Source organism: Schistocerca nitens, chromosome 3 (assembly GCF_023898315.1).
Source record: "Schistocerca nitens isolate TAMUIC-IGC-003100 chromosome 3, iqSchNite1.1, whole genome shotgun sequence".
Taxonomy (NCBI): Eukaryota; Metazoa; Arthropoda; class Insecta; order Orthoptera; family Acrididae; genus Schistocerca; species Schistocerca nitens.
This window is the reverse complement of record NC_064616.1, coordinates 391217121-391242064: the sequence shown is the minus strand read 5'-3', so window position 1 is coordinate 391242064 and position 24944 is coordinate 391217121. Positions and strand designations below refer to the sequence as shown.

Sequence of the window (24944 nt, the reverse complement as noted above, 5' to 3'; positions counted from 1 at the left end):
TTAATGCTGTGCAGGGAATTTAATGAGACTAAACGTCTAATTTTTGTTGTTTACAGGTCCCCCAACTCTGACTTCAGAGCATTTCTACTCAAGCTAGAGAGCAGGGTTTTCGATTCACTTTATAGGAACTGCCAAAAATTAGTCGTATGTGGAGACTTCAATTTTACTTTTGTATATGATTGTGCAAGAAAAAGGATGCTGTGTAGGAAAGCTAATCGAATTGCATTAGTGTTTTTTTTAAACCTCGTTAAGGAACAAGAGTGGCAGGATATTTATAGTGCCGATAAGATAGATGACAAATATAATTCTTTCCTTAACACATTTCTCATGCTCTTTGAGAGTTGCTTTCCATTAGAACATTCTAAACAGGGTACTAGCATAGTGTGTCCATTCGTCTCGTTTTTCCCGGGTCAGTCCCGTTTTTTGCCAAAATGTCCCACTCACCTGAAAGTTTTTTTGGGGACGCTCAAATGTCCCTTTTTTATGATTCCGCTTGGATAGAGTATTTTACACTACTGGTTGTTTGACTTGCTATTAACTGCGCAATTATTTACGCTAGGAAGCGTGTGATGACTTTCAGCATACTCCAAACATGTACCGAACTGTCAAAAAGGCAAGTAATTTTAAACACACTATAGGTTACGAAAAAGAACGAAGATTCTTCTCTTCTAAATCGATCCACTGAATCCATCCATTCGGTCCAGAGATACTCTACACCACTGATACTTGCTCTCTGGCTTTCGTCACCACACTGTTAATGTTTTGCACTGTGCAATCACTGTTTCATTATGCCAAAACGAAAGTGTAATTTTAACAGCAATATAAAAAGCAAGTTTTCTTTTATCACTGTTAGTGGAGAAACTGTAGAATGTATGTCATGCAGATCAAAATTTGCTATTAGTCATAGTGGAAGGTCTGACATTGTGAATCACATTAAGATGAAGAAACATAGCATGAGTGATCAAACGAAAAGAGCAAATAAATGCGTGAGGGACTACTGTGTAAAGTTAAAATCAGGAACAGAAATGGATAGGCAGTTGGCAGCACAAGAAGCTATGTTTGCATACCACAGTGCAATGCATAACCATAGCTTTAAGTCAATGGACTGTACTACAGCAGTTGTTAAAAAAACTTTTCAATCCTAAATTCACATGTGGACACACAAAATGTAATGCAATCATTTCAAATGTTATTACACCGTATGCAGCTCAGCAGGTTTTAAATGAACTGAAAAGTGCCAGATTCATTTCTGTAATGATTGATACATCGAATCATCTGGATTTGAAGTTGGTTCCTCTCCTTATCAGGTATTTTCACCCTGAAAATGGCATCATGGTGAAAGTGCTCGAATTGGTTAATTTAGCTGAAGAAACGTCAGATTTACTTCAGAATTATGTGCTGGAGGTTTTAAAGAAATATGATCTTGAGGGAAAGGTGATTGCAGTTTCTTCGGACAACACTAACACCAATTATGGTAGTAAGCAGAGGAAAGGAAAAAACAATTTGTTCTATAAACTGCTACAGAACACAGTGAATAATATAGTAGGTGTCGGCTGTCCAGCACATGGGGTGCACAATTCCTTACAAATTGGCTCAGACTGCCTACCCATCGACTGCCAATTAACTGTAAACAAAATCTACCAGCATTTGCACATATATACAGTAAGGGTTGAATCTCTGAAGTCGGAAATACGGAAGCGTCCGATCCTGCCTGTCTGCTTTGACCCATGAAGTCACAAATATGGCGGAAACGACCATAAACCACGATTCCAGTATGGTGCATATAAAGTCGTTACGTACACATTATGAGGACGAAAATACATTGAAAACACACACACACACACACACACACACACACACACACACACACACACACACACACACACACACACACTCCACAAAAAGCCTAATGACACTAACGGGACAGGCGCAGGAAATAGGGGGCTTTTGGGTGGGGACAAACTAAATATAAACAAATTTAGACACCCACCCCCATACAAAACCATGCACAATGACGAAAAAAACCGAAATCACAAAACTCCCCAAATACCACTAAACACAATATCATCTGGAATAGGACACTTCCCTTGACCTATATAGCTCAACAGCAGCTCCCGATCACATAAATTAGGACCTAATGCTTCCCTTGACCTATATAGCTCAAAAACATCTCCCGATACCAATACCAACATTCACAGCCACACATTGGGATCGAACACTTCCTTTGACCTGTTTCCCTTAAGACATCTCCACATACAGCTGTCCCTGGTCCAAGACACCGGAACCTTAAGTAAGCCTCATTTCTTCATGACATACTGAACACTTCATGACTTCATCCAAAAATCCAAATAGTTGAAGAAATTTTATTAGAGACAACGCACTGTCCCCCATCATAGCCGACAATCGAAAACTGTTGACCCTGTCAGTCATATACATACCAACCAAAGACATAAAAAAAGCAATTTACCAAAATTCACACTCACAAACTAAACCAAAAACATCACCTAACACACCATCAGAGAGCACCACCGATCACATCAAAACGACACCTACAAACACGCCACTCTCACAAACTAAATTCCGCGCCGTCGTGACGTCACACACCACAACAGCCTTACGTCACGGGTCAAAGCCGACGGGTGGGATCGGACGCTTCGGTCGACCCCTGAAGTCATTCTGAAAGTTTACTGAAACTGAATACAAAACTGCACTTGGGCACAGTAAGACAAGATGGCTATCTCTGCCACCAGCACTGGAAAGAATTGTAGAGATATTTCCCACTTTGAAATCGTATTTGATTTCCCTTGATAAGTGTCCTGTTATCCTTAAACAATTCTTTGATAACCCTGTGTCTATTCTTCTACACTTTCTTGTTAGCCAGCTAAAACCATTCTCCACAACAATTAAATGTATTAAGAAACAAGAAATAAACAAATTATTAGGCAAATTACAATGTAGAAAATCTGAAAGATTTCTCACATCCTTTGTACATGAGACTCTAAGAAAGCTGGAAGAAGAGGGTGAAACTACTGTAAAACAGTTTCATATTTATGCTGACATCTTCTTGGACTCTTGCACTGAGTATATTAAAGAATGGTTTTTACCGTTTCTCACACCTTTTAAAGCATTTGACTGGGTTAATACTGAATAGGGGCAGCTACAGTGGAAGGATATTCAGGACTGTTGTGTTTTTGTTAAAAGTATTGTACCAAATTTTCCTGTTGATGAAGACGAACTGTTCGATGAATTTTCATGTGCTCAGAACTTCATAAATAGAGAAGAAAGAGACAAAGAAAGTGTTAGTGAAACGTGTTGTAAAATATTTGCTTATTTCAAAAGTAAAAATATTAACATGTAAAGCATTATTCATTTGGTGAAGTTTTGTCTGGAAATTCCTGGGTCAAATGCTGCTGTGGAACATACGTTTTCGTTAGTGAACTCTTTGTGGTCAGATGAAAAAAAAAAAAACAGAATGAAAGTTGAACCAGTGAGGGCCTTGCTCATTGTCAAAACTCTTTAATGGTGTATCGTATACTGACTTTTATGATACAATTTCAAACGAAAATGCACTTCTTGATAAAGTACGTAAAAGTGAAAAGTACGGTGATAGTGTGGCAGAATAATTGTAAAAAGTGGTTTGAGATCATCTGAGTGCATGTTGTAAAGGTAAACTTGTATGTGTATTAAATTTAGTCAATACAATATTTATGTCCCATTTTTTCCTTCATTGTCCCAAGTTTTTCTCTAATTTACTTTAAATGTCGCCTTTTTAAATGAAAATGAAATGGACACCCTATACTAGCAGTAAAAGGCAGCCTTGGTGGCTGACTAGGGGGATAAGGATATCATGTAGAACAAAGTGGTAATTATATCAAAATGTTAGTAGTCACAATCAAGCTACAGTAGCCTATAACAAACAGTATTATAAAGCGCTTAAAAGTGTTACTAGGAAAGAGAGTATGTGGTATGCAAATAGAACACCTAATTCATAGGATAAAATGAAAACCATATTGTCAGTTGTGAAGGAAGTGTCTGGTCAGAAGCACAAGGTTGACAAAATAGTCAGTTCATAGTAAAAACATTTCTGTTACTGATAAACCAGATGTATGTACAGTATTTAACAATCGTTTTCTGAACATTGCTGGCGAATTAAAGAAAAACCTAGTTTCTACATGGAACTGTGTAACACTCTTGAGAAATGCCTTTCTGAGATTGATCTGATACTGACAAGGAGGAGATTTAGGCAATAATTAAATCATTGAAGACTAAGGACTCTCATGGATATGACGGAGTGCCTAATCTTAAAGTACTGTGCTGCACATGTTAGCCCTGTACTTAGCCATGTTTGTAATTTTTCCTTTAAGAATGGCCAGTTTCCTGAACAATTAAAGTACTCAGTGGTAAAGCTGCTTTATAAAAAGGAAGACAGAGATAATGCACACAATTTTAGACCTATTTCTACGCCATCAGTGTTTGCTTAAGTTATTGAAAAGCCGTGTATGTAAGGACAACTGATCATTTTTGTATAACATTATTTGCTATCGAATGCACAGTTCAGCTTTAGAAGAGTTTTAACAATTGAAAATGCTATATTCTGCCTTCCTTGTGAGGTACTGAATGGATTAAACAAAAAGTTTCGAACACTAGGCATCCTTTTTGATGTAACTGAGGCATTTGATTGTGTTGTTCATAAAATATTGCTCCAGAAGTTGGACCATCATAAAATACGGTGAGTAGCTCACAATTGATTCACCTCTTACTTCAATAACAGACAGCAAAAGGCTGTTATTCACAGTGTTTAAAATGGCTGTGATGTGGGGTCTGAGTGGGGCACGGTCAAATGGAGAGTGCCCAAGGAATCAGTGTTGGAGCCACACCTGTTCCTTCTTTATCTATATTATATGCCCTCTATTATCATAGGTAATTCTAAAATGTTTGTTTGCTGATGACACTAGCTTGGTAGTAAAGAATGTCGTGTGCAACACTGGCTCTGTTTCAAATAGTGCAATTCATAAGTTCATGGCTTGTAGAAAACAAACGCTAAATCACAGTAAGGCACAATTTTTACAGTGTCTAACACAATTCAATGAAACCTGACATTTCAATTTCACAGAATGGGCATATGATTAGTGCAACTGAACAGTTCAAATTTCTAGGTGTTGAGATACATAGTAAACTGTCATAGAAAGCCCATGTTCAGGATCTTGTTCAAAGACTTAATGCCACCATTTTTACTATTCGAACAGTATCCGAAGTCGGCTATTGTTTGACATGAAAATTAGTCTGTTTTGCTTATTTTCATTCACTTATGTCATATGTTGTTATATTTTGGGGTAACTCTTCCCATTCCCAAAAGATAGTTTTGGCTCAGAAACGGAAAGTTCGGACAATAAGTGGTGTAGGTTTGTGAACATCTTATTGGACCCTGTTCACCGGTCTGGGTATTCTGAAATTGCCCCCTCAATTTATATATTCTTCACTATGGTTTCTTGTTAAAAATATCAGCTGATTCCCAAGAATTAGCAACTTTCACTCAGTTAATACTAAGCAGAAATCCAATCTGCATTTGGATCACACTTCCTTAGCTCTTGTGCAGAAAGGTGTGCAGTATAATGCTGCATCCATTTTCAATAAGCTACCACAAGAATTCAAAAAATCTTAGCAATAATCCATGTGCTTTCAAATTGAAGAGTTTCCTCATGGGTCACTCATTCTATTCTGTCGAGGAATTCCTCGAAAAATTAAGGTGATTCCTATGTTACATTGTTGATTGTGTTTACTTAAACTTATAGCTTGATTTTTTTTTCATAAATATTTTAATTTGTCTGTAATTACTTTGTTGTAATTTCATGTAATGACATGTTCCGTGACCCTGGATATTTGCTCCTCAATTTGGCCCTATGGGACTAGATGTGTAAATAGATACATAATCTTGAACACCTGACACTTATAATATGAATTTTATTTTCCAATTCGAACAGTAGAATAATTTGCCAAAACGATATCCTATCAGACCATTAAATTCAATGAAGCATGAGGTAACTAAAATGGATGTATAGCATAAAGTTTCAAGAGAGATACACACACACTTGACACTTTTAAATTTGGTATTTTTGCAGAACTATTTAAAAGACAAAGTAATACCAATTTTCCCTTTTTGGTTTAATGCCCATATTACAATTTAATTTGATTATTAATGTTCCAGGATGATCAGTATTCAATGGTGATTCTACTTCCAACCAAGAGAAACAGCATTAACAAGTTAATCAGGGACTTAACACATACCCCACTTTCAGAGGCAATCGGAAAACTTCAGCTAACAGAAATACTGCTGTCAATACCGCGTTTCAACATAACCTACAACTCTGAGCTCATACCTGTTCTTGAGAGGGTAAGTTTTTCTTGAAAATGGAAAAAAAATGTCACTTTTGAATGAATTTTACACCAGGAAATTGGATGTATAAAACTGAGAAATTTACTGGCAGATTAAAATGGTGTTCTAGACTGGGACTTGAACCCAAACCCTCCTAGACTTTGGTGGGATAGCCTTTTGTCAACATAGTAAGCCAGGCAAGACTTCCAACCCATTCACGAGAGCTACTGTAGAGTTTGAATAGTAGGAAACAAGTACTGGAAGAAATAAAGCATAGAAAAGTCATGAATTGTGCTCTGTCAGCAAGTTTCACTAAATCATTTCTCAAATAAAAGTTTCTACTTTTATCTGCTGTTACCAAACTTCCTGTTGATATGTCTACAGTGTGTCTGATGGTTTACTATACCACATCCTTGAGACACACATGTCTGAAGGAACAGACGCTGTTAAGATTTACGGCTGTATAAAATAGAATAAAAATATTTGCAATTGTGAACACAATTAGACTTCAGCTGCACAATTTATTGGCGACATGTGAAAATTTGTGCTAAACTGGGAGTCAAACCTGGATGTGGAAAGACAGTGTATAGCACTCCATAAAACACAGACAATGCAAATTAGTATTACTTACCTACAAAGGTCTGACAGTAATAAATAATCTCTTTCCCTGCATGGGACTTGCAGCAACTGTGAGTGTACAGGACATGGACAGACAGTTATGCCTGAGAGTTTGGGTCAGTCTTCCAGGCATGCTCAGAAAGCTGAAACGGTTAAGGTGACAACTCGCGTAAAGTGGGAGATCTGGGTTCAAATCTTGGTCTGGCACAAATGTCACCAATAAGTTGTGCAGTTGAAGTCTAATAGTATTCACAATTAGGAATACATTTCTTCTTGTTACTTATCTGCAGTGTTCTGTCTTCCAAGCCAAACCGCCAAAGTAATTAATTCAATTTTTGAAGAATGTATTAGACCAAATGAGAACTTAAGTTAAATGCCTAATGATATTCTTGTAAGTATTTTCAGCTTTGAACATGTAACACATCAGCCTCAGTTGCAAATAGAAACAAATCTTTAGCCAGGTTTCAGCCAAAATAATTTGGCCTTCTTCAGAAGCCAGTGACACATAACTATTGCATGCTAAAGTTTGGCCATGTCAAGTATAAGACTGTAGCACCGTAGTAACCCGTCATAAATCTGCATTACTTGGGCTGAAGAGAAACAGCAGGCCCTCTGCGCGGACAAGGTCAACAGGCTGCAAGTGCTGCACAGCTCTCGTGGCCTACTGACCTCATCCACACAGTGGGCCTACTGTTTCTCTTCAGCCCAAGTAATGCAGATTTATGACGGGTTACTACGGTGCTACAGTCTTACACTTGACATGGCCAAACTTCGGCATGCAGTGTGTCACTGGCTTCTGAAGAAGGCCAAATTATTTTGGCTGAAACCTGGCTAAAGAATTGTTTCTATTTGCAACTGAGGCTGACTTGTTTATGTTGAATTATCACAGTTGCAGACAAAATTCCTTTTCAGGTTTGATCTGTGGTTTAAGGACATCTTGACATCAGTTTTAGGACAACTTGACATCAGAATGAGATTTTCACTCTGCAGCGGAGTGTGCGCTGATATGAAACTTCCTGGCAGATTAAAACTGTGTGCCCGACCGAGACTCGAACTCGGGACCTTTGCCTTTCGCGGGCAAGTGCTCTACCAACTGAGCTACCGAAGCACGACTCACGCCCGGTACTCACAGCTTTACTTCTGCCAGTACCTCGTCTCCTACCTTCCAAACTTTACAGAAGCTCTCCTGCGAACCATGCAGAACTAGCACTCCTGAAAGAAAGGATATTGCGGAGACATGGCTTAGCCACAGCCTGGGGGATGTTTCCTTTCTTTCAGGAGTGCTAGTTCTGCATGGTTCGCAGGAGAGCTTCTGTAAAGTTTGGAAGGTAGGAGACGAGGTACTGGCAGAAGTAAAGCTGTGAGTACCGGGCGTGAGTCGTGCTTCGGTAGCTCAGTTGGTAGAGCACTTGCCCGCGAAAGGCAAAGGTCCCGAGTTCGAGTCTCGGTCGGGCACACAGTTTTAATCTGCCAGGAAGTTTCAACTTGACATCAGTTTTAGGACAACTTGACATCAGTTTTAGGACAACTTGACATCAGTTTTAGGACAACTTGACATCAGTTTTAGGACAACTTGACATCGGTTTTAGGACAACTTGACATCGGTTTTAGGACAACTTGACATCGGTTTTAGGACAACTTGACATCGGTTTTAGGACAACTTGACATCGGTTTTAGGACAACTTGACATCGGTTTTAGGACAACTTGACATCGGTTTTAGGACAACTTGACATCGGTTTTAGGACAACTTGACATCAGTTTTAGGACAACTTGACATCAGTTTTAGGACAACTTGACATCAGTTTTAGGACAACTTGACATCAGTTTTAGGACAACTTGACATCAGTTTTAGGACAACTTGACATCAGTTTTAGGACAACTTGACATCAGTTTTAGGACAACTTGACATCAGTTTTAGGACAACTTGACATCAGTTTTAGGACAACTTGACATCAGTTTTAGGACAACTTGACCTCAGTTTTAGGACAACTTGACCTCAGTTTTAGGACAACTTGACATCAGTTTGACCTCAGTTTTAGGACATCTTGACATCGGTTTGACCTCAGTTTTAGGACATCTTGACATCGGTTTGAGGGAGGTATAGTTAGTAATTATTATGTGAAATACTGCTGTCACGCCAAAACTGTGCAGCCTGTAACTGTTAGTGATACTGGTACATGAAAGCCGTGGCTAAATTGCACAACACAGTGAAAACTGAATATCACATGATGCAGGGGTGTGTGTGTGTGTGTGTGTGTGTGTGTGTGTGTGTGTGTGTGTGTGTGTGTGTGTGTGTGTGTGTGTGTGGCTGTAACCAGTTTTTCAGATTGCTACGTGTAATTCTCTTCTGTCTTTGGTTCGTATATTAACTTAATGGTTTATTAAATCGGGAGGTCCTTGGTTTGAGAGAGAATTATAGTACACTTGCGATTCTGAACAAAAAACTGCATATGGAAGTATGCCTTATTTTGAATGGTTTCCGAGATACAACAAATTAAATACCACTTTCTTATGTTTTTCTTGAATAACTCGAAAACTGCACACTCCAGCGAAAACAGGTCACAGCACAAAATTAAACTATATTAAATTTCCTGCAAAAAAGGTCCTATTCATTTTTTCTCTAGAACTAATGGTTTGTGCGAAGAGAGTGCGATAATATTGAAAAACTCACTAGGTGCGCATGCGCTGTGGCTTACGTAGTTACATAAACTCTGTAAGCTATCCCCACAGGAAAAAGTACAGTGGCATGAGGTCTGGTGATCATGGGGGCCATGTCCTATGAGCAACTCTGCTAATTACCTGGCTGTCGAAGAGTTCATTTAAATATCTGCACACAGCACGACTGTTACATGCCAGTGCCCCATCATGCTACAACCACATGTATAGCCATATGTCGAGGGGAACATCTTCCAGCAGGCCAGGTAGAGTTTCTTCCAAAATGTGAAGGTAATTCGTTCTGGTAAGTCGAGGAGGTAGACAGACCAGCCCAACCAGATGGTCAGACACAATGCCTGCCCAAATGCTGAGCTAAAATCATTTCTGGTGTCCGTGGACTTACATGATGTGAGGATTTCCCCTTGCCCAGTAATGAACATATAGAGTGCTGTAAAGGCAATCCTGACAGAAGCTGCACTCCTCCGTAAACAACACAATGGTGGGGACGTCAGGATCTCATGTAACACATTGCAGAAACCACTGGCAAAACCTTAGCCTGTGTTTGTACTCCGGCACAAGATTTAGGTCTTGGACAGGGTGAAAACTAAATAAATGTTGGCCGTCATTCCATAAAACCTCCCAGACTAACTGAGGAGTAACCCTTATGTCATGTTCAATCGCTCGAGTACTTGTCATAGGTGCTTCCTCGAAGCGCTCGATAACGGTCTCTTCAAATGCAGCATCCCATTGTGTTAGGTGTCATCCAGCATTACCATGATATTATGCTAACGAGCCTGTTTTGCCAAGTCGCCGGTGAAATGCTTCAAACGTTTGCAGGTGTGGGTGGTATCTTGCTGGGTACCGTTCCTCCTACAACCGTCAAGCTCTGTGCGCATTACTGTTGGCTAGTCCATAAACAAAAAACACATCTCGTTGTTCTTCAAAGGAATACTGTGCTGCCATGCTTACTGTATGACTAAATGGCTGGTGATTGTGCGTGTGTGGGGGCACTCCAAAGTGGAGCCTACATGTGAATGCCTCTGATGTAAGATGGAGACAAACAGCAGGACCTATTCGACACGTGCGTATCGTGGGGGTAGTGACAGGGTGAGGAATATTTGTACATGTGAACTGATAACCATATTGCTGTCCACCAACCGACGATCAGCAATGGGGCAATCCCACAGCCAATCAGTGTGTGGCGCCATGTTTCTGTAGTTTAAAAATGGCACATTGTCGACATACACAACATAAGTAATTTCGGTTCCTACTGGCATCACCTATCCACAGTTAAGATTTCGTGACAGTTTTTCTCCACCCTGTATAATGGCATACGGAGACTCTCAAATAAGTGGATCAGTTCATTTCTTACTGACTCGAAACAACTGGTGTAAATTAGGCAACTGATCAAAAGACCAACACAGTTGCTTAAATACAGTCACAAGAGTGTACAATGAAATAATATGCCCCAAGTATCTGTTGCAGGACCCCCAACTTTACATCACATTAATCAATGATGTGTGAGTAAATTAGGAGTCACAAGAGGCTCTTATTTGTTGTTGATGATACTACAATTGGGCTAAGCACTGAGAACAGACACATACAGTAATCTGTAAACTGTGTGACAAAGTCAGTAGTCAAGGCAAACCTTCAGCACTTTCATATAAATGATAGTAAAACTGTTGATATGAAGTTTAATTTATACCAGAATAAGAACCCACAAAAAAACAGTTGTGCCAACTAAGGGTAAATCAATCCTAAGCAGCACACTGTAAAATTATACACGGCACTGCTGCAGTGCAACGTAAATTGGTTGACCCATACCCAGTTTGTTAATGGTAAGCCAGCTGGAATGGCCAAGCGGTTCTAGGCACTACAGTCTGGAACCGCGCGACCGCTACGGTTGCAGGTTCGAATCCTGCCTCAGGCATGGATGTGTGTGATGTCCTTAGGTTAGTTAGGTTTAAGTAGTTCTACGTTCTAGGGGACTGATGACCAAAGTAGTTAAGTCCCATAGTGCTCAGAGCCATTTTTTGTTAATGGTAAGCCAAGTAGTGTGTGTTATCTAGTTAGTTATAAAACAATACACTAGTATCAACACAGTTAAAAATGCCTACTATGCATACATCTTCTCTATCACAACATGGTACAAAGAGAATCAAAAACAGGGCCACTAGAACAATGAATAGAAGTAAAATAATATGATTGTAACTGTGACTTCACATAATTTAATATACTTCCCCTTCCATGTACTTATACTTCATAAACACTTAAATTCATTAAAACAAATCTAAAAGAAAGTTTCAAAGTAACTGAGGGTCACCCTCATAATACTTGTCAACAAACACTTTCATGATTTCCACTAACTCTACCAGAAGAGAACATTTTACTTTTGCTTGAAACTTTTTAATCACATTTTCTGTAAGGAATTATTTCCACAAACCCTGTACATGATATCAATCTGTTGATAGTCAATATCTGTAGTATACAGTGAATTTGTAGGTTAAAAAGACCCATAAAATAAATTATCCTCTATAGGGCATAGTCACTACACTTCAATGTTGTAGGAAAAAATGTAACTCATGATTAAGATTAACTTTACTATAATACTCACATGTAACAGCACACCTTCCTTCTTCCTAAATATGTGATGCTGCTAAAAATTTCTGTGAATGGACAACTATCTAATGGAAACAGACTTTTTAAAAGTGCGCCACAGCTTGTCATGATGCATATCAAGACTTTAAGGTTGTGTTTATATAGTGGAAGCAGTAAGCAAATATTTGTTTACAACTGGTTTCAATATAAATTCATGCAGTCAGTTGGTGAAGGTTTGTGAGAAGACTCTTATGTTTTCAACAGTTAAGAGGTAGCTGAAACAAAATGTGGGAACATTTCTCTGAAAGATCAAACATAAACATCTATAACTGCACCCGTAGGTGGAAATATTAAGAAGGTACACAATACGGTATCGGACAAGTGATAAGAAGTTGCCATAGGTATATCAGAAGAAAGAGTGTAGTGTGTTTTAGTTGAAGATTTGACTATGAGAAAGCTTTGCATTTGTTAAATTCTACATAAAAGCAAATGTGAAAACAAATTTTTTCAGTGTTATTTGGACTGCCTAAAAAAAGACAACTTCCTTTGTACATCTAGTTGCTACTGTGGAAGTGACAAGGATCAACCACTTTACATCAGAAACAAAATGACAACCACTTTACATCAGAAACAAAATGACAAAGTGGAATTAAATGGTGACCTTACATGGAAAAAGGCAGTCACTTCATCTACCAGAAAGGTTATGACTTGTATTTCCTGAGATTTCCTGGAAATTGAAATAAGAACACCGTGAATTCATTGTCCCAGGAAGGGGAAACTTTATTGATACATTCCTGGGGTCAGATACATCACATGATCACACTGACAGAACCACAGGCACATAGACACAGGCAACAGAGCATGCACAATGTCGGCACTAGTACAGTGTATATCCACCTTTCGCAGCAATGCAGGCTGCTATTCTCCCATGGAGACGATCGTAGAGATGCTGGATGTAGTCCTGTGGAACGGCTTGCCATGCCATTTCCACCTGGCGCCTCAGTTGGACCAGCGTTCGTGCTGGACGTGCAGACCGCGTGAGACGACGCTTCATCCAGTCCCAAACATGTTCAATGGGGGACAGATCCAGAGATCTTGCTGGCCAGGGTAGTTGACTTACACCTTCTAGAGCACGTTGGGTGGCACGGGATACATGCGGACGTGCATTGTCCTGTTGGAACAGCAAGTTCCCTTGCCGGTCTAGGAATGGTAGAACGATGGGTTCGATGACGGTTTGGATGTACCGTGCACTATTCAGTGTCCCCTCGACGATCACCAGTGGTGTACGGCCAGTGTAGGAGATCGCTCCCCACACCATGATGCCGGGTGTTGGCCCTGTGTGCCTCGGTCGTATGCAGTCCTGATTGTGGCCCTCACCTGCACGGCGCCAAACACGCATACGACCATCATTGGCACCATCGCTGAAGACGACAAGTCTCCATTCGTCCCTCCATTCACGCCTGTCGCAACACCACTGGAGGCGGGCTGCACGATGTTGGGGCGTGAGCGGAAGACGGCCTAACGGTGTGCGGGACCGTAGCCCAGCTTCATGGAGACGGTTGCGAATGGTCCTCGCCGATACCCCAGGAGCAACAGTGTCCCTAATTTGCTGGGAAGTGGCGGTGCGGTCCCCTACGGCACTGCGTAGGATCCTACGGTCTTGGCGTGCATCCGTGCGTTGCTGCGGTCCGGTCCCAGGTCGACGGGCACGTGCACCTTCCGCCGACCACTGGCGACAACATCGATGTACTGTGGAGACCTCACGCCCCACGTGTTGAGCAATTCGGCGGTACGTCCACCCGGCCTCCCGCATGCCCACTATACGCCCTCGCTCAAAGTCCGTCAACTGCACATACGGTTCACGTCCACGCTGTTGTGGCATGCTAGCAGTGTTAAAGACTGCGATGGAGCTCCGTATGCCACGGAAAACTGGCTGACACTGACGGCGGCGGTGCACAAATGCTGCGCAGCTAGCGCCATTCGACGGCCAACACCGCGGTTCCTGGTGTGTCCGCTGTGCCGTGCGTGTGATCATTGCTTGTACAGCCCTCTCGCAGTGTCCGGAGCAAGTATGGTGGGTCTGACACACCGGTGTCAATGTGTTCTTTTTTCCATTTCCAGGAGTGTATGAAAGGGATTTTCCCCATTATCATGCCAAAGTATAAAATAAAGAAGAGTAGAGGCTGAAATGAACCAAAAAATTAATACATAAAAATGACAATACACCATCTACAAAGATACTTTAACAATAGGAAAACTGAGAAATTTGATGTACAAAGTGTTGGAAAATCCACTAGATCCACCAGATACAGCACCCTTAGACTTTGTCACAGAATTTAGAGCCAATTGAAGACTCTGACTGCTATTTAGGTTTATTCTGCAAACTTCTCAGAACTGGATAGCAGAAACTGAATTTACTCTCTGGATGAATATTCAACAAAACACATTGGCCTCTCAGGGGACTATGCCAAAAAACTTAGTTTTAAGCTAAACACACAGTTTTTCACTGAGACCAAAACTCTTTCCTCTCACGAAACGTGTTTCTCCTGCAGTCAGATTTACTTAATTTTTTTTCACCGTACTGCACACAGCATTTACAACTGCATTGAGCAGTCAACAGTACTGTTTCCTTCCACTAATGTTCAAAGAAGATACATCAAATGATTGCATTCAACTTCTTTTTAAATCTATATTTCACCAACTCTCAATACTACACAAGATGATATTTGGATGTTCAGTACAGTCTAAGTTCAGTTATCCTACCAAATTAAAATTCTCCATAGTTTATGATGAACCAAGGTGGCACAAGGGTAAGACAATGGACTCATATTTGGGAAGATTTTGGTTAAAATCCTTGTCTGGCCAACCAGATTTGTCGAGAGATATGAGTGAACCGGTCCAGGTATTCACAGAATGGGCGCAGGCAACAACCTGGCCAAGATTAGTGCATACAGTACCACAAGTCCTCTGGAGAAGTTAGTTGAGTCACACACAAATGTTGGATTTGTGTTGAGGTTCTACAATGGCATGATCAACCCAGGCTGAATGCCATCAGGAAAGTTGACAAGAAATTGATGCAGTGTGCTGAGTTCACATGGAGGCTTGCACTGATGCTGCACAAGTTGCTGTTATTGGGATATGGAAATACACAATATATGGTCTACACTTGGACATGAAGGGAACTTGATAGTCCCTAACCTCCTTAACTTTTGGCTATGTCACAAACAGTAGACTTCCTGTGTTTAGGTTACACGTATCATTCAAATAAATTGGTTTAAAAGAAATCCCTTTAAGTGAAGTGCCATGCACAGAAGAAACTTGTGTGGATAAGCTTCGCTTTGGATAAGACAGAATGTTGGAGGACTAAAAAAACAGTTAATGAACTTCTCCTTTGTTTAAACAATCCAGATTGTCTAAAGGAAGTTGATGTATTATGTTGTTAGAGCATCATTTAAATATGGGTACCCATATGTTACACATTGAGGGCTACAAATTACCAGTCCATTTCTGTAGGGAAAGTATGAAGAATGTAGGAGCTGACATGCATGTAAAAGAATAAGTTCAGATCTACTGGCATCAGTAATTCCAATTTAGATCAACAACTGCAAGCCTGTGCATGTGAACTGCTGCCACCAGAAAAGTCATTTAAAATTGTTACAATATATAAGTGCCTGTTGTGAATCTTTCAAATATTCTTACAAGAAATTGAGTAGTTATGCCACCGAGAAGACAAAAGAAAGCAAATGATGATCTGTGGACATATTATTAAATTTTCTGAAAGATTCCAATAAAAGAAACACTTTAGACATGTTGCTTCAAAATTGAAACATACTGCATTGTTAATTTCCACCAGCAGAATCTCACACGAAAGTAGACAACATTTTGTTGGTGAACATTTAACAAGTGAAAAAAAAAAAAAAAAATCATCCAGTTGTGAATGTCTTCTTGGATAATGCACAACTAGCCATACTTAGAAATTTACCTGATTTCAATTATATAAATGACATACAGTAATGTTATTTTTAATTGTACAGTCAGTTTTGGTCAGATCATTTTCCAGTACCTATTGTATTATTTAACACAACAAACTACTTTGATTACAATGAAGTGGTAACATGGGAAGCAGGTACAGTAGTCAACAAACATACAACAGAAAGTTCAAAGGCAGTCTCACATGAAGCTGAGTGGAGGGATGTGTACAATGTGACAGATGTCACTTGGACTTTAATGTACTTCTAGATGGTTTTCACTATGTCTTTAACAGTTGCTTTCCAAGAAAATAAAGTATGGTTCTAATCAGACAAAGAAAGGCTTGGATTACAAAGGGGATCAAAATATCATGTGCAAAGAAAGGGAAATTATTTGGAATGGTTAGGACAAACAGTGAAGTAGAACAGGTTAATTATTACAAGAAATTTGTGCTGTCATAAGCAAAGTGGTTAAAAAATGTGAAATAAATATTTCAGATAATAAAGTAGGTTGCAGTAGGTACTGGGAGATGAAGCAGCTTGCACAGGACAGAGTAGCATGGAGCGCTGCATCAAACCAGTCTCAGAACTGAAGACGACAACAACAACAACAACAATAATAAAATTAAACCTATATGGGCACTAGCTAAGAGAAACAAGTGACAGTTAAGGAATGTGAGGACTCCATTACTAAAGAAACAAGTAAAATAACAAAGTATAGCAGTCAGGTAGCCAATATAATTAAGAACTATTTTGTCAAAGTAGCTCAACAGACTGGTAGTCAGTTCAAGGGATAAAGCAATATAATATATGCAAGAAGCAGTGGGCGCCCCCCCCCCCCCCCCCATACATACAGCCATATTAAAATTACTGCATGCTCTATCAAAGAAATTTACAATGTAATTGTACTCCTTCAAAACTGCATTTCCGTGCATCTGGCAATATCTCAAGTGAAATACCAAAATCCTGCTAATCACATAAGTTCAATGAGTTCAGTTACATGTGCAAAGCATCACAATCACAGGAGATACTTCCACAGAGATGTAAAGGCGTCAGACAATAATGTATTTCCAAGAAAGTTAGTACAACAGATATTATTAATTACTGACATGTCTCACTTCTCACCTCTTAACATAAAACAGTCACCAATCCAAGGATTGTTTTGAACTAGGCATGCTCCTGTTGGAGGTGGTATGATGTTACCTTCCTCTGACCTTTGAACTGATTTGCCCAGCCAGTTATAGGGGACCTACAGTTTTATGTTGATTCTGAACAACAGTGCAATTTGGCATTTTTTCCAAATCAACAAACACTGACACAAGTGAAGGAAGTGATAAGCGATACATAAAAATCCTAGGACTGATCCAGGATGAAACTCAAGACCTTCGAATTTATAATCTGGAACTTTACTACTGAGCCACACATTCTGGAAAAAAATTATATAAAAAAGAACAACGCACTTCCCTCAAAATAACGTACTTCATCATTCTAAAATTGTATTTCAAAATGGTCTTCACACAAAGATATTTTTCAATTCCTAAAACAGATTCCACAAAACTTAAATGAGAGAATATTGCCAAATGGTATTTTATGAGACTTGTCAAAAGAATTTGATTGTGCAGTTCACATTCTCCCAGAGAAGCTCAAACATTGAGATATTGCAGGTAATTTGTTTTCATTCAGTGTAACTAAAAGGACACACAGGGACATAGAAAATATACACAATGTAACAGCATCTCAATAATATGGAATAATGACAACAGTTGTATCATAGGGATGGCATTAGGTCCAATCTTGTTACATATGCAGGGTGATTCTGTAATGATGGTACAAACTTTCAGTGGTGATGGGAAAGGGTAAATGTATCAATTAGAGGTAAAGGACCCCAGTCTGGAAACAACAGTCATAAGATACAAATGAAAATCATCCTGATACCTCTGACAGTGGAATACATGTACTGGTACTGTTGTTGCTAACACTGTAGGACAGGCAATCCAGATGAGCACTTCAGTGTAAAGTGTGGGATAATAACTTGACTAATTCAATGCACATGGTGTACTGTGACTGATATGAGCACTCCTGTTAGTCATTGTCTGTACTGTAGTAGACGGCAGTCTGTGTTTACAACTTGAAATACTAACATCCACCTGTCTTCACCAAATGGAGTTGTACCCAATAACAGAAACTGCAGACATGATTCTCATGTATGGGAAAGAAAATGGAAGCAGCACAGAAGCATGAAGGTTGCATCGGACTACGTATCAGCACAGGCATCGCATCACATCACGTTTTCAAGACTGTTCCAACAATTATGTGAAACAGGGCAAGTGGTGCCACAGTGTGATGACCAAAGATGACGAACCACACGGACACCCGACAGACTGTGCAGCGCTTGTTGCAGTGGATAAGGTGCATGCAGCTGCATGTGAAATGAATGTTTCACAAGAGTAATGTGTGGTGAATAATATGGAAAATGCAGTTACACCCCTACAACCGACAGAAAGTGCAAGCTTTCACTCCACCTGAATTTGGACCTCGTGTTGTGCTCAGCCAGTGGTTCTTGCAGAGCCTTACAGTCGATCCTCACTTTCCTGCACATGTACTTTTTGATGGCTGAAGCCTGTTTCACCAGAGACCCAATGCTAAATAGGTGCAGTAGTTGTGTTTGGACTGATGAGAATCCCCACACTACAGTTGAGAGCGAACACACATTATCAGTCAACACTGGGGTAAGGCAGAGTCAATGATTACATACTAAGCCTGTTTCTCTTCTTCTGCACTTAAATGCACCAGTATAAACAGTATTTATCACAGACATACTACCCAGGTTCCTGGAACATATCCCACTTGTTTCTCATCAATGGATGTGGTTCCAATATGACTGATGGTTTGTGTACAAATCAGACATCACCCAAAAAGTGGATACACACAGGTTGATGTGTAAAATTGCCAGCATGTTCACGTGATCTCACCCCCACTAGATTTCTTCTTGTGAGGCTGTGAGGAAAGTCTTGGGTACAAGATGATTGTTGAGACTAAAGAGGATTTCCTGTCAAGAAGTCTCACTGCCTGCAACACTGTTCAGAAGACACCAGGAATATTTGAGTGGGTATGACAGAACTTTATGTGATAATGCCAGGCCTGCATTGAAGCTGTAAGATGTCATTTTGAAAAACTGTTGTAAATGTAGCTGCCAATGAAACTTGTTTGGTAAATGGAATTCATTATTGCCATACAACAAGTTTAGGATTTTTGGTCTCTCTAACATTGAATCATACATGCCATCAGTGGACCATCAACAAGGGAAATTATCTGAGGGTATTGGGAATATTCAGTGGGCATTGTATACATCATGATCACGGTTTGGCAATTGGTGCCCTCAGTTTGAGTGCTGCATGAGGCTAAGGTGGAACCTGAATAGATTTCTGTTTTTGCCTTCTGACTCAGTTGGTTCTGGACTAGTATCCCTTATCTCAAATTGATACCTTTCCCCACCATTCCCAAATGTTTGTGACGTGATGGAGTCACCCTGTATAAATCCCCTTCCATCACATATTCAAAAAGCAGAAATTATAATCAAACTCAATCAAGTAACTTCAACACCTGAAAATGTAAATAATATTTAATTGAAAATTAATTGGTTCTCTGCAAATGGGTTGTCGCTGGATTCAGATGAAACCCAATACATGCAATTCAGTACTGCACAACCCACACCATCAGAAATAATGCATGAGGGTAAATCAATAAATGAAATGGAATATTCTAAATTCCCAGATTTGTACATTGATAAGAACCTGAAATAAAGTCACATGTGATAGATCATCTTAAACATCTAAGCTCTGCAAATTCTGCATAATAGATAATATCAGATTTTGGAGATGATGATGTAGATGTTGAAGTTGCCTTGCTTTTCATATTTTAATTCAGTCTTTATAGAATCATATTCTGAGGTAACTCATCATTGAGGAAAAATGTGTTTGTTATACAGAAGCATGCAATAAAGATGTGTTGTGTCCTCTCTAGAATATATTATAGACACCTCTTTAAACTATTGGGCTTACTGACAACAGCCCTACAGTACATTTTATGCCTTATGAAGTTTGGTAGCAGCAATCAATTGACTACAGTTTGAAATTTATTGTATGTAAAAATGTTGAACTTAAAACAATGTACATGGCCAGAATCTTGCCAAAATATTTTAAATAATGTTCTGTAGTTGTAAAACTGACTCATTCCATATCATGGAGAGAGGTCACAATTACATAACATGTAAATAAATAACTAGCAAAATAACTATGAATATCAGTAACTACCATCTTTCCTCGTTTTCTTTCTCTGATCTTTCTTACACAGACACACAGTACAGCACTCAAAAAAGCTCTAATCTTTCTATTGCAGAAAGAGATGCGGCATCATGTACCATGACAATCACAATGTTGTATGAATAACATGTAACCTCCTAAAATATTTTTGTTGGGAACTTTTTCTTGTGGTTTTCATTGCATGGTGTTAAAATATTTTTTTTACAGTTAGGAGTACAAGAGGTGTTTGGGGCTCATGCCAATCTCTCTGGAATTGCAAGAAACATAGGAACAGCTCATATCAGCCAAATACTACATGCAACGAAGATTGAAGTCAATGAAGAAGGAACAATTGCAGGGGCTGGTACAGGTATGTTAAAAATGTTTTAATTTTTATACATCTCGTATACCTCGTAATATGCTTGACTCATAAATTTAATTTTGACAGGTGTTCTAGTTGTTCCACTTATGGGAACTACCATTCCGAGATTCCGAGCTGATAGTCCATTCTTATTTTTTATCCGTGATACTGTGACTGGAACTATACTATTTGGTGGGCTTGTCTCAACTCCAGAAGCTGCAAATATGCAACCGAGTGAAGAAACTTTCGTATCAGAGTTAAAAGTTGAATTGGACACGAGGAAAGAAGAGACGACAGAACATTATATTTCACAAGTATCACGAGGACATACAAAACATCTAGTAGCAAGACCAACCAACCTTCCAACAGATGGAAGACCAGTATACCAACAACCACAATCCAATGACAAAGATGCCATTCAGTTTTCATTTAGGGGAAATTTATAGTTTATCTTTCAATATGTAAGTGTCCTGAGATTTGCAGGATGACAGTGCCCAAGACAGTCATTGCAAGACTGAAAATGATCAGTAAAGGTCTAAGATTACATAAACAATTCTCTGTTGCATGATTATGCAGAGTTGGACTGCAATTTATACATATTGAGGCACAGTTAAGAATGTAAACTACAGCTGTGTTTCACACATAAGAAAGTACACAGCATTGCATACATTTCAGTGCACATTTTACCATCCCTACTCCACTCAAGAACTGAATGTAGGAAAAGTGACTACCTGTATACCTATCTGAAAGCTGTAATGTACCTAATCATATCCCCATCATTCATGTAAGGACACTACACAAGAACTGCATAATATTAAGATTCCACAAAGAAAATCATTCTTAAGGTTTTGAAAGTATAATGTAATAAAAAATTTTGAGTGGCTGCTAATTTAAATTTTTCAATGTTTGAGACAGATGTTCGAAAGTAGAAAAAATCTCGGTAAACCAAATAAAGCAATATAATGTTTCCTGTAATGGTTAACACCTTTTTTTTATCGCTTTAATTTATAACAACAGAAATGGTCTCATTTATATTTTCAACCAAATAAAATTGTGCACTGTTTATTAACTTTTCTCTCCCTCTTTCATACAAAGCCGGTTTCGAAGAGATTTTCTACCTAGTAGTGAAAGGGGGGAGGGGGGGAGGGGGTGGGTGGGAGGGGGGGAGGGGGTGGGTGGGTGGGTGGGAGGGTGGGGGGTGGAGGGCAGGAGGAGGGCGGGGGCATGCGCGCGCAACTACCTCGCAACTATTTATATGCCAATTTGAATTGTATATTCATGTCAGTTTCCATCCATGAATACTCTAATTGCTGAATAATGATTTATATTTAGTAAATCAGAAAATTTATGGACACTAAATGCGATGAACATCTTCAAAGTAGGTATATTCAGACCAGTATCAGAAGAGTATATGATTACCCTCAACACCAATACAGTCATATGACTAATGCTGTTAATGTGGTTTCTATGTGACTTACAGTGACTGCCATCCTAGTAGAGCTGGTTTATGCCAATATTTTGAGTATATGGACTGAAGGAATACACTTAAGAGTTAGGAGGGTAATCTGGCACTCCATACACCCTGTCAATAGGACATCTTGATTAACCTATGGAGTCATGGCCATGCCTCAAATTTATCAGTGGATGTGTATCACTCAATGCCCAACAAATTGTGCATTGATGCCATTTAATAAGTCAGCTACCTTGGCTGTCTACTCTCTACTTATCACTGCAGAAACTTCAAAACACTCAATTTTAAACACGTGTCGCAATTGGCACAACACTACTGCAGTAATAAAAGACTGAACTTGTGTGTGAATTGTTTTGCCCCCTGCCCCTCCCTCCCCAGCCATTACTGTATTTGTGACTCCTTAATTTTATAGAAACCAGTCCACTAAAGGTTTATTGTTGTGTGCTCCAATAGTAAAGCCTTTAAGTGGGAAGATGGTTACATCATTTCTATGGTATGCTGCCAGTGCTGACCTGACAATTGTTGCCACATTGCCGTGCACATGAGACAATACAAAAAGTCAAAGTACTAGATGGTACATTGGAGTAGAACTGCTACATCACGGCACCCTATTCAGCTTTCTTAAACTAAGATTCTGAATGTGATTACAGATCAAGACATCTGTTTTTACACTGGAAACAATTAGGAGGATTGCCAGGCTACAAAACTAAGTCACCTCTTCCCAGCAACTACAGGTAACCTCATGCCATATCAAAAGTACTCGGGAAGTTTTTCACATGGACAAGTCACATTGTGCTCATATGTGGGTGTTATTGGTTACCATCAAGAAGGAAAACACTGGAAGAAAGAAAAATGACAAGTAATTTACTTAACTAAAGTTGACAGTGAAATAGTGTGGTGTCGGGAAGTGGTGCGGTGCAGCTGTACACGTAACTTTACCATATTTAGACATTTCAGAGGGGTAACTTGAGCTTTATTGATGATTCACACTCAGATTAACTCTGTTACTGAAGAGGATGTTCCTGAAATGTGGAAACAAATGGGCATTACTGTTGTCTACAGCAAGTGGCATGAGTAAATGGAACAAATTTTCCAAACAAGGCACATGGTACACACCACTCAGTTTGCATTGTTAAGCATGAATTTTCACTGTAATATAAACATAAATGGGAGTGAGAAATAAAAAATGCAATTACTCTGTATTGGTCCACTGGAGACCATGGGTTGCCATCAAATTACTTGGAAAATATCCCTGAATAACTTCTTAAATTCAAAGTGCATTCAGGTTCACCCTGTAGACACCTCACATATTAATGTAAGCTCTGGAGCACTTGATACTGCTAAACTGTAATTATTACTGAAAACTTAACATTTTGAAGCAACTATCCCACAATATTTCAGTAACATGCTACACCAGCTTCATTACTAAACAATCATATTTGGTGCCCTAATTAGATACTCAGATTGTGCAATACTGAAATTGTCATTCAAGACATAGTCCCACTTTAAAATGCAGTTCTGTGATTGCACATAGAGATAAAGTTGATGGACATGGGAGATTGTTTCATGATACTTTTGCATGATGGCACAGTATGTCAGAGGGTGTAGAAAGTACTGTGTATTGGATCACACTTCAAACCAATTTGTCCAACACATCCTCAACAGGAGACAGTTGAAGAAGTTAATACAGGAAAAGCATGCAAAAGCATGCCTCTAGTAGATTACAAAATGTAAGCATAAAAATCACACAGTGATTAAGCCCAGTCCTGTTCTGACTGGTCAACTGCTGTCTACAAGACAGTAAAAGGAGTGATCTCTGCTTGTGGGACATATGATCAGCATGTCACCAATTCCTCCAGTCATTATTTCCAGTAGATGAATTCTGATGATGCCACTGCTTCTTTGTTCAAGCAGCTCATCTGGACACCATTATAGACCTCCCTAACTCAGAACAAAAACCTAACCTGACTGAGAAGGTACCAGGAATGGAACCCGGGTAACTGGGCACCAGAGGCAGCAGCACTAACCATTTGGTTAAAGAAGTGATATCCAGAACATTAAGCACTCTGAAATTGTTGGAATTGCAACTGAATGTGCTGCACAATGATCTGGATGTATTCTGCTCTGTTCAATGTTCTCTCAACAAACACAAGTATATGATCCCTGTAGATGATGGCTTCCCACACAGTGATGCTCAGAGTTGGTTTATGTGACTACTGGATTAATTCCATTGTTTGTTTGCTCTCCAAGTTGAAGCCATGCTTGCAAACACAGTTGGGCAAAATTTATTTGAGTAATTAATAAATATAGTAAATATTTGATGAAATTAGATAGATAAAAAATCTACTAACCAAGCAGTGCCAAGAGAATGCACATATAAAAGATATACATATGCAAGCTTCCAGAGCCTCCTCCTCCTCCTCCAGGCAGAAGGGTTTAAGGGGAAAGGAAGGGGTGAATTAAAAGAACTAGTGAGGTTTAGGAAAATGTGTAGTTTGGAAAAGTCACCCAGAACCCTGGGTCAAGGGCAACTGACCAGAGATGATAAGGAACAGAGCAGCAGCTTGCCCAACATGTAGAAAAATCTAGTTAATGTAG

At 39.4% G+C, this 24944-nt stretch overlaps 2 protein-coding genes across 4 annotated transcripts in view; one reads left to right on the top strand and one right to left on the bottom strand.

The window, feature by feature from the left end:
- The window catches only part of LOC126248335 (leukocyte elastase inhibitor-like), a 76754-nt gene extending 54904 nt beyond the window's left edge, over positions 1-21850 (top strand). Inside the window, exons 6-8 of the mRNA XM_049949232.1 lie at positions 6206-6391; positions 20743-20884; positions 20963-21850. Coding sequence (XP_049805189.1) covers positions 6206-6391; positions 20743-20884; positions 20963-21321 — 687 coding nt within the window. The 3' untranslated portion in view covers positions 21322-21850. The remainder of the gene's footprint in view (positions 1-6205; positions 6392-20742; positions 20885-20962) is intronic.
- Positions 1-24944, bottom strand: part of LOC126248333 (constitutive coactivator of peroxisome proliferator-activated receptor gamma-like) — a 725840-nt gene that overhangs the window by 292757 nt on the left and 408139 nt on the right. The window lies entirely within an intron of this gene.